This window comes from Populus nigra, chromosome 1, assembly GCF_951802175.1.
Source record: "Populus nigra chromosome 1, ddPopNigr1.1, whole genome shotgun sequence".
Lineage (NCBI taxonomy): Eukaryota > Viridiplantae > Streptophyta > Magnoliopsida > Malpighiales > Salicaceae > Populus > Populus nigra.
The window spans coordinates 19492810-19504236 of NC_084852.1; the positions used below are offsets into that span (position 1 = coordinate 19492810).

At 35.1% G+C, this 11427-nt stretch overlaps 1 protein-coding gene across 3 annotated transcripts; it reads left to right on the top strand.

Moving 5' to 3' along the window:
* The first annotated feature begins 4672 nt into the window (after positions 1 to 4672).
* On the top strand, positions 4673 to 10570 carry LOC133693683 (alpha-L-fucosidase 2-like). Of its 3 annotated transcripts, none has more exons than XR_009842158.1 (11): positions 4673 to 5523; positions 5633 to 5778; positions 6079 to 6968; positions 7252 to 7384; positions 7841 to 7999; positions 8506 to 8730; positions 8822 to 8923; positions 9032 to 9167; positions 9621 to 9664; positions 9816 to 10014; positions 10177 to 10316. XR_009842158.1 is itself a non-coding variant. In XM_062114953.1 (11 exons), the coding sequence occupies exons 1-11, from the start codon at positions 5316 to 5318 to the stop codon at positions 10508 to 10510; spliced, it is 2637 nt and encodes an 878-aa protein (XP_061970937.1). In that variant the 5' UTR covers positions 4679 to 5315; the 3' UTR covers positions 10511 to 10570. The 3 variants fall into 3 exon arrangements, 2 of the variants coding, with proteins under 2 accessions (XP_061970937.1, XP_061970944.1); XM_062114953.1 differs by having other exon boundaries at positions 4679 to 5523; positions 9755 to 10014; positions 10177 to 10570; XM_062114960.1 differs by lacking the exon at positions 9621 to 9664 and having other exon boundaries at positions 4685 to 5523; positions 10177 to 10570.
* Positions 10571 to 11427: the final 857 nt, after the last annotated feature.

Sequence of the window (11427 nt, forward strand, 5' to 3'; positions counted from 1 at the left end):
ATCATATCTCAAAACTCAACTCATGACATCAATCAAATGAGGAGTTATCAATTTAGAAGTATATAATGGCTCATATCAAAGATTCAGTTCCAATAAGTAATCATATTTAATCATAAACAATGAATAAATAACAATATAAGAATTATCAAGAAGCAAGATCAATTTCATATTAACAATTTAAGTATTTATATTAATCCTTTAGCATATGAAAAATTATCCACTTGCCTTACTCAAAAACAGAAAAAATACAAAAACATATATCCAATAAAATTTTATTGATGCCTTGTAAGTAAAATATTAGAATTGTCCGAATACAAAATGAGATATACTAAAAAACAACTTTAAAAGAATGTACAATCTATTTAATACACTTAACTTAGGATCTAGCTCATGATCATATGAGTTTAGGAATCAAAACGTAATTATAAACAAGAATGAATCCACTTGACCGATTCAAAACATAACCTAAAAAAATCATTCTTCTCTCACTATCAGGTCAATCGGTTGACCAAAATCCAACACCCAACCAGTTTACTAATTCATCCTAACTAGTGGACCGAAGTCTAGCAGGCCAATTAGTCTATCGGTTCAACCCCAACTGGTTAATCGGTTGGTTGGGAATTCCAAACTAGTTCTCCTAAAATGACATATCATAATTCTGAACCCAAAAACCTCATCAAAATCCAATATTATCAACCTATAACAATTCAGCCCATCACATTACAATCAACTAATTCATCAATATAATCAATTCATCAATTAATACATCAATCTAACCCTAAAACATAAACTTCAAAATCTTAAACCTTAACAAACCAAAAATCAAAGCTAAATACTTCAATAACACATTAAAGAACAATGCTTACCTTAAACACTTAGCTTCTCTAATCCTTTTCTCCTGTATTCTTTCTATTTTCTTCTTTTTCTTCCACCGTTGATTCTCTATCTCTCAATTTCATTTTTTTTTTATTTTCGCTTATTTATACTAATCAAACTATTTGTTCAATTACTACAATAACCCTCATTCATTTATACCTATTTTCTATGTCTTCAAGAGCATTGTTGCTTTTTAATTTTTTCTATTTATTATTTCTTTATTTATTTCAAAAGATCACAAATATTTGTTTGTTTTGCTTAGTTTGAGGCTTCTTGCTTTGTATGTATACCGTGTTTTTTAACCATGGTACTGATTTTTTGTAATCAGTTAAAATGGTGATGGTATGTAGTTAAAATGGTAATGGTGACGGTATGCAGTTGAAATGTTAATGAGTTGGTTTTCGTTGCACTTGAAACTTTTGGTTCTTGATAATGGCTTTGACTTTAAGTGTTGATCGGTTTCTTCTACTACTTGTTTCAGATTCATGATTTCTTCCTTTTTATAGTAGTACCCTTTTCTTTGTTTCCTTGAACGGGCACTTACAACTTAAGAAGATTGCCCAAGAAACTAAATCTTCCATATTATATGAATGGTGCTTGAAAGGAGTGATGTGGAGAAGCAAAAGAGAAGTCATTGATTTGCACTGGGGATAGTTAGTAACTTCAGGATCCTTTCAAGAGTATATTAATGTCGGCTCTCTCTGAGGAATTTGTTTGATATATGAGACAATCACGCTTCATTAAACATAACAATAGCAGTAGGTGCAATTGAATGAATCTGATATATTTGGATCAGCATACAGTTTCATATTCTTGAAATTCATTCAATTCATCTTCCTACCTATCTAATCTAAGCAATGAAATGGAAATATTCTATTTATGGTCAGAAACTAATCTGAGAACTAGAAATCACTTAGATATCATCTTATGTTCCCTGATTAATTACTCTGTATCTTTTCCTATGAATTAGTGAACCTGGACGTCAAGGATGGCAGCATTGTGGGTATACATCGTTCCGATCATGTGACGTCGCCGCCTCTCGAGACCAAGCATGTTTCACTTGCTGCATCAGCTACATCCCCACGTGCACAAGTTCCTGAGGACCTCACACCCAGTAATGAAATTGAAGCACTTCCAGTGAGTAATGAATCATTTCTGCTTTACGAGAATGGTGAAGATTTTGTAAAGACTATGCATCGTGCTGATCATGGTTAGCACCGACTCTCAATACAAATCGTGTTGCACTCACCACAACATCAGCTAAAACCCTGATTGCGCCCATTCCTCAGGACTTCGCACTCAGTAATGAAACTGAAGCACATCCTGTGTTCATCTTTATATGAGAATGATGAAGCTTTTGGCAAAAGCTAATCATGCTGATCATGAGATGCCAGTGCCTCATGTTATTATTCATGTTCCACTCACCTTTATTCATATAAAACATATTTATTATTAATAATTTTTTTTTAATAACCATTTATATTTAACTAATGAATCTATAGTAAAGATAAAATTTGAAAAATAAAAATATTTGCATAAAAATTATAAAATTATTATAATTATGAGATTTATATTATATCAAAATATTGTTATTAAATGTTTATAGACAATATTTTATTAAAACTAAACATCAATTAGAGTTGTTAAGATCGATGTATGTTATGTTTATTTCTTTATGAAATGAAGCAGATGCTCTCATACATTGAGGTATAAAGGATATCTGAAACTAATATGTAGGTGCTTGTTAAATGACATGTACACTGAATTGACCCACAATAAAATTTCATATAAAGCGATCACATATGTTTATAAAAAGGCTCACATAGTTATGTAAGTAATCCTTAAATTTGATATCATTAAGTTATCTTATATATGGAGTGTTATGCTCTGATCCTAACCACACATTGTTTTAATCAAAGATAACAAACGAGTAGATATTAGATATAACATAAACTATATGAAGATATTTGAATAATCAAAAGAGGATGAATTAAAAAAAAATTATATGTTCTTAAATAGTAATGGTTGTGAAATTCTTAGTCAAGATAAAATGAGATTTGAAAAGAGTTTCAAATTTTATTCAAATAATCAATGATTATAGTGTTGAAAACAAAAATGATTTAACAAAGCAGGCATACTTCATGCTATAATGTCTAAATTGAAACATTCTTAGTGAATGGATAATAATTACACTGAGAAACTAGTTATTTGAAAAATTAAATCAAACCACTTATGACTTTTCTAATATGAGGGATCATAACAAGTTGTTAAACCTTATACTTGATCTTCAAATATAAATCAATCAATTATTGAATTGATAATAAATTAAATTGTATAATTTATTTAATGTTATTTTATTTAGGATTATGATTTATATTTGGATCAACCTATTTAGGAACCTAATAGGTCAGACATCTAAGAACAATTGGTCAGAAATTAAAATGAGATAGTTAATCAAGTGTGACTTGATTGTAAATAAATTTTAAAAATTAAGGATTAAAATGTGATTAATATATATAGGTGATTACAATTTTAGACCTCGAAAAAATCAAATAGGGACTTGATTGAATAAGCTTCTAAAATTGTTATAAAATAATACATGTGATATTATATAAGAGACCAATTGATATTTTGTTATTTATAAAGTTTGTAGGTTTTTCTATGAATAGCATATTATATCTTTTATTTTTTACACATGATAATACAATAGCACAATACATAAACACATAAGAAAAGAGTAAGTATTTAAAGGTGTGAAAAAATTTTATTGGTGATTTATATGAAATATATTAGAGATATTTAAATTACTTATAATTTACAATAATTTAATCTTGAAATAATTATTCAAATTCTAGATTTATCTTGTGAAGTTCTCGAGAATCTAAAAATTATTTAAATTTATCATTTCAGCTGCTGAATGTATGTCCTCCGAAAGAAAGCCAACAGTCTCATTGTAGGTGACTGACTTTTACGGATGCACAATCTGATTTTGTGAGTTTCTGGTGCAGTACTGTAAGCCTGTAAGGTGATAAAAATAGTCTTATGAGGTTTATTTCTATTCATACCATGGATACTGATTTTACTCCTGTATGAATTGGGCATTCTTCGTGAAAGGAGATGAAATTTCTCACCAAGATTACATGGTCAAAACTCTAATTGTGAGCAGTAGATAAAATCTGGTGACTGCAAATTATTTTGATGAGTCAGTAATGAAGGAATCAACTAGATAAAATCTGACTGCTTTTGGATGATGTTGACATTATCTAGAAATTGCAAAGCATATGAGCTTTTTTCCATAAAAGCAAATCATTTTTCTTAGGCTCATTAAAGTGGTATCTAATCTTCTCTGCATTAACAAGTAGAAGTTGATGAAGAACAGCTTATATTACCTGGTGATTTTTCACTAAAAGGATTCGTCAAAAGAACGTAAAACTGAAATGCTGCAACTTCTCCCACTTTATTAGTAACTCCCTGGTTGATAATTGAGATGGGGTCTCTAAAAGTGATCGAATATGAAAAACAACAGGTCACGGGCAACCAGTGTCGGTAATGGGTGCTCGATCAGGACAAAACATAGGTTACTCGGGTCAGGTTCGGCCTTGCACACAACCAAATGCGATCTTACTGTGACCAACTACCTGTCAAAACAAGCCCCGTGGAAAATATAGGAAAGGCATGGCACTTTAAAACCCTATTTTGGGTCACCAGTCAATAAAATCATTTTGTGAATGGAAGTATCAATTTTGGCTTGGATCCAAAACCAAAATAAGGCTATGTAAGTGATAAGTCTTCGAGGAATGCATTAATCTAAATGTGGAAGATCTGTCTAAAACATCACTTGCTAGTGAAACTTAAAACCGAGCATGAGGTTAGTTTAGTTCTGAATACATGGCATGCATGGTGAGGAGATGCCCAGTAAGCCCTTCAACTATCTATCAACAAGCACATGGCAGTAGTTGCTCTGGGTTTGTTTGAGATAGAAACAACAATTAAATCCGTAATTATCTTCCAGTTTCCTTATTTTGGTCCCTCCTCCTCCTCCAACCTTTCCCAAAAAGGGTGAGGATAGAGGAGTTAGGAGTTGAGTTCTCGTTGGCTATAATAGTTTAGGGAGACTTGGATCAATTAGCCTCAAGTTTCTTAATATCAACAGTAATATCGTCACGAGTGAGCAACACTCCTGGCTCCTCAGTTGCTGCCAGTTCCTTCTCTTGCCTTGAAAGAAACACAAAAAGTTAAAAACAAGGGACACAGAGCACGTCAGGGAAGCATGACAAGCCACAAAACAAGACAAAAACAAAATTGTCACTTTTCCTACGCCAAGCTATTTTAAGAAAATATCATTTACAATCACAAAACAAACTCTACGCTTCCCTTCTTGTTTTCCTTTTTTCTTCTAATTCACATTTTCTTCCTTTCTTCACCCACTTGTACTGACAATGGATAGTGGAGAGTGGGTTTTTGTAACACGACCAACCGAGAAAGACTTGTGGAACCCAACTTCAACTGAGTTGGAGGATTCCAGACCGTTAAAAGTCACTTTTAGCGGGCCGGCCAAGTACTGGACGGATGGAATTCCGATCGGTAATGGCCGTCTTGGTGCCATGGTGTGGGGTGGTGTTTCATCAGAACTTATCCAACTGAATGGTAACTTGTTTTCCCAATTTTAATGTTAGTTAACTTTTGCTGTTTGATTTATTGCAATGCATTAGAATATAGACGGTGATAATGATATTGTTGAATTGTTTTTTTGTAGAGGACACATTATGGACAGGAACTCCAACTGATTTTACTGACCCTGCTATACCACAAGCATTATCAGAGGTTAGAAATCTTGTTGACAGTGGTAAATTTTCAGAAGCAACTAAAGCAGCAGGAAGGATGTTTGGAAAATATACCAATGTATGTTAAAGTAACACACCCTCCTTCTCTTTCTTTCCTCTCTCTTTTCTAGCGTTGATGTTTTCTTGTTCAAACCCTTCTCTTTTCTAAATGAAAACGGATGATTAAGATCAATTTTTTGATATACCATCTTAATTTTTGTGTTCTTGTGTGTTAGTAATGAATATCTGTTCTGAAGTATTTTAGAACTTAATGGGATTTAATATCACCATTTTTGTGTTACATTCAATTTTAACATTTAATGATTAATTCAATGGAAGAGGGTGAGCATATTCTGATGAATTTCGTTTGATGATTTAGGTTTACAAACTACTTGGTGATATCAAGCTAGAATTTAATGGTTCCACATATGCCGAAGGAACATATTATAGAGAGCTAGACTTAGATACTGCAACAGGAAGAGTAAAGTATACCGTGGATGATGTAGAATTCACAAGGGAACACTTTGTATCTAATCCAGATCAAGTGATTGTGACCAAGATTTCTGGAAGCAAAGCACAGTCTGTATCCTTTGCTGTATCTTTAGACAGCATATTAGAGCATCAATGTTACCTAACAGATGAAAATCAACTTGTAATGGAAGGAATTTGCCCTCGAAAAAGGATGACAACAGAAGTGAAGGCAAATGATGATCCAAAGGGAATGAAGTTCACTGCTGTTCTTGATTTACAGATTAGTAATGGCGCACGTTTGGTACGTCTTCTGGATGACAACAAGTTGAAGGTTGTTGGAGCAGATTGGGCTGTGTTGCTGCTGGTGGCTTCATCTTCATTTAAAGGGCCATTCGTGGATCCTTCAGATTCAAAGAAAAATCCTACTTCTGACTCTCTTCAAGCAATGAACTCAATAAAAAAGCTGTCATATTCTCAGCTTTATTCACGTCATTTAGATGACTTTCAGAATCTTTTTCACCGTGTTTCATTGCAGCTGGAGAAGAGCTCTGCTATTGGAGATGGGGTTTCAGAGATCAAGAATCTTATGCCTTCAGTGATTGAAGATTTCGAAGGGAATAAAGATGTTGTGGTTCCAACAGTAGAGAGAATAAAGTCCTTTGAATCTGATGAAGATCCTTCCTTGGTGGAGCTTCTGTTCCAGTTTGGTCGATATTTGCTTATTTCTTGTTCACGCCCCGGAACTCAGGTGGCTAATCTTCAAGGAATATGGAACAAGGATCTTTATCCAGCATGGGAGTATATTGCACTCTCCAATCTTATTAATTTTTCATCTTTATCTATCATATATGTGTAGAAGTTAGTTTTCGAGGGGAACATATGGGAGATCGAAAGCAGAAAAGATTTAGAATATCAGGAATTGACTTCTAAGTTTCTTTATTGCTCAAAAGTACATGACCATATCTGAACTATTGGTTATTAATAATATCCATCATAAGTTAAAGTTAAATGATGACTTCCACTTCTTTGAGCATCAAGATTTCATTTGGACTGCTACTTACCCTTGTATCTCTTTCTTCAGCTCTGCTCCAACCTTGAACATCAATCTTGAAATGAACTATTGGCCTTCGCTGCCTTGCAACCTCAGAGAGTGCCAGGAGCCCTTGTTTGATTTCATCAAATCTCTATCAATCAATGGAAGTAAAGTTGCACAAGTAAGATCCCTTACCATTCTATCTCATATTAAAAGCATTTTGTTATTTATTTGACCGTTTATTTATAATTTATCCCATTCACTGGACTGTTTGATTAGATTTCAATGGCAGTGGTTCTCCTCAAACTCTAGCCAATAATTAAGAAATCTCAGATTTGCAGTCACAACTGAAAGCAGTAATACTAAGATGAGGGGTGTCTCGTATTTTCACTTTTTCATTTGGGGTTTCATGTCAAAATAGCTAGGCTACCTAGAGAGTCTTGTCCTCAAATCAGCTCTACCTGCTTACACTCGTCGTCATTCTACTAGGAAGGTGCAGTACTGCATATTCATGTCAGTGTAGCATCCCTAGGCCTAAAACCAGCAACATCCCAATTTATACCCTTGATCCCTTGTGGTTTTTGTTTTATTCATTTTTCATCCCAAATCTTTCTTACTTGTGTCTCGTAATTTGCAGGTAAACTACATTACAAGTGGTTGGGTTGCGCATCACAGGTCTGACATATGGGCGAAACCATCCGCAGATATGGGAAATCCTAAGTGGGCAATATGGCCAATGGCTGGGGCCTGGGTTTGTACACACTTATGGGAGCACTACACTTATACACTGGACAAAGTAAGCGATATATTTTTCCATAAATTGTCCGTTACCTTGCTGTCTTTGATCATTGGCATGCTCATTTTCTTCTCCGTGAAATAAATAGCTGTAGCTCTCCTTAATAGCTGCTGTTATGAAATTTTGAAGGACTGCTGCATCCAACCCTTAAAGGCATTTTCAAAGAGAACTTGAAATTCTTCTTCCTTTCTTTCACTTTCAAGTGATTCATCAATGGGGACCGTACCATGCATTTTCATCTGATGACTGAGGGGGCAGGCCGCCTCATTTTTTTTGGACAAGATATTACTAAGATTGGATGGTTTCTGTGTTTTTAAGTGGTTCTGCTGCAAATTACATCAGATTATGCCTTCCCCTTTGTAGTTATTTACCATATTCTTGATTAACATATAATGAAACTTCAGAAATTTTGTTTCTTATTTCGTTCCAGCTTCTCTTTATAATTTTTTGTTAATAGCATAATTTACTTTGTGGGATCTGTTATGCTGATAATTTCTAAATGATAGGATTTTCTTATAAATACGGCATACCCTCTGTTGGAAGGATGTGCATCATTTTTGGTGGACTGGTTGATTGAAGGGAATGATGGATATCTGGAAACCAACCCGTCAACATCTCCAGAACACATGTTTATTGCCCCAGATGGTAATTCTGCTTCTGTGAGCTACTCGTCAACCATGGATATGGCTATCATCAACGAAGTATTTTCTGCAATTGTTTCTGCTTCTGAGGTAAAGCTTTTATTCTCAACGGCTGTAATAATCACAATTGTATTTTCTAAATTGTCTACAAACTATGTATGTTAAAAAACTGTTGAAACAGGTTTTAGGCAGAAGTGAGGATGCTCTTGTTCAGAAAGTGCTCAAGGCTCAACCAAGGCTTTATCCACCAAATATTGCTCCAGATGGTTCTATCATGGAATGGGTAAGCGAATAGTTTTCTATATAATAGGTTCTAATCCACATAATGAAGTCATTTCCTGCATTTTAATTGCTGAATCTGACAAGTGAAATCCTCTCTGTGGTGGTGCAGGCACTCAATTTCAAGGATCCTGAGGTGAAGCATCGACATATTTCACATCTATTTGGGCTGTTTCCAGGGCACTCAATAACCTTAAAGAAAAATCCAGAACTCTGTAAAGCCGCAGAAAATACTCTCTACAAAAGAGGTTAGCATAAATTAATTGTGACCTTTTCCCTTCAATATAAAATTAGTCTAGGGGCATTTGAGTGGAATTGTTCCATCCTGTTGCATTGCTTTTTCTGTTCTTTCTGTTTCTGATAGATTATATGTTTGAGAAAGGTTTCTTACATAAAAGTATAAAACTGTGCAAGAGTAGCTTTCGAACTTCAAAAAAGTTGTCATGCTTTGAACGCGGAAGCTCTTGATGCAAGCGCAAAATGATATAAAAAAGGTGCATTTTGGTTTCGCAGATGATCATTGTGCATGGTAAATGACTTTTAGTTGTTTCAATCTGAATCGAAGAATTCACGCAGCTACAGAATTTCATTGAAGTTCTTGGTGCAAGTGTGCAAAATGATGATATAAAGAGTCATATTCTGGTTTCAACGTCAATATGCATGCTAAAGCATTCCAAGTTTACTTTCAATGAATTGTGCAGCTGATATGCGTTGTCCACAAATGGGGATGGAAAATGCCTTTGAAGTAATTATTTGATCCTTCCTAAAATTTTATGCTGTTCAAAAAATCCATCTCATTCAATGGTCGTGGTTTTAATATTTGAAACTTCAGCAGGCATGGCATTACTCAGAGTATAATAGTCAGGTAATGTTGCTTTTTAATTTTCATTTAACAGGAGAGGATGGCCCAGGATGGTCGAGTGTATGGAAAACTGCTGTATGGGCACGTCTACAGAACAGTGAGCACGCTTATACAATGGTTAAGCATTTGATTAGATTGGTAGACCCGGCGGATCAGAAGATAGGTTTCGAAGGTGGACTATACAGCAACTTATTTGCAGCACACCCTCCTTTTCAAATCGATGCCAATTTGGGGTAAGCAGCATTGTCTGTGTTGTCAATGAAAATGCAATGAACACTTCCCGTTCAAAAGGGCTCATCTTGATCTGGGAGACCATCAGATACCACAAACATCTGTGCATTTCTGATATTAATGATTTCACACAGATGTTCTTTTTCTTCCGCTTCTGGTTCCAGGTTCCCAGCCGCAGTTTCGGAAATGCTTGTCCAGAGTACCATGACGGATTTGTACTTGCTTCCTGCTCTTCCTCGAGATAAATGGGCAAAAGGGTGTGTGAAAGGATTGCAAGCACGTGGGGGGAATACAGTCAACATATGCTGGGACAAAGGAGATCTTCAAGAAGTAGGCCTTTGGTTGAAGAAGGATGGGAGTTGTTCTCTCCAAAGATTACATTATAGAGGAACTACAGTTACGACAAGCTTATCATCTGGGATAATTTACACATTTAATTCACAGTTGCAATGTATAAAGTCGTTCTCGCTTTCGGAAGTGGCCTTCCCTCGAGTTTAGAGATAGTCTTTGTTCAATTTCAATCTTGAAAAGAATATTCCATGAACGTGCATTTACAAAGCCAAGGATCCCGCACTCTCTTAAAACAAAGATATTTTGATGATTAAGAAAGAAATTGGCAAGGAAAACAACTTATTACTTCAATAATAATCGTTTTGATAAAATCATTCAAAAGAAAATAATTAACAGTGCAAGGATGAAATCATATTTTCCTCCAACTAATACAATGGCAAATCGGCAACGACCGCATTTGCTTTCGTCTCCATTCCCCACAACTAGAAGTGAGCGAGCACCTTTCATTTATCTGAATTTTTCGAGCTAATTTGGGCCTGAAAATTGTCAGAAGGAAAGATACAGGGACACACTTTGGAACACCCTCCTCGTATTAAGAGCATTTTTCTTAATTTTTTTAACCTTTTGTCCTTGAGATTTATCCCAGCAACTAGATCGATTGTTCGGTTAAATTTCAACTGAGGAGGGAAGAGGTTCTTGTTGGGTTGTTGTCATTGCATGTGCAGCAAATGAACAGCACCAACCATTGACTATTGGCAGCCACCTTTGTTGAAGAAGAGTAGGAGTTGGTGGCCACCATTGTTGACAAAAGAACAAGTGGAGCAGCACCATGAATGCCTATAAAAGAGACATGATTTTAGAGAGCAAAAATGTGAGAGAGAACGTAAGTGTGTGCAAGAGAGTGGAGAGAAAGAGAGTTGCAATGGCAGCAGCCTTGCTGCCATTGCAGCAGCTGCAAGAGCAGCAATGAGAGTTGATGAGTTGAGTAGAGTGGATGTAATCCTCCTCCTCTACATGTATTTATTGTAACCCTTTCTCTATCTCTAATACAATGACTCTCTCCCGTGGATGTAGGCGGTTTTGCCGAACCACGTAAAATATTGTGTCAGTGTGCTTCCCCTCCA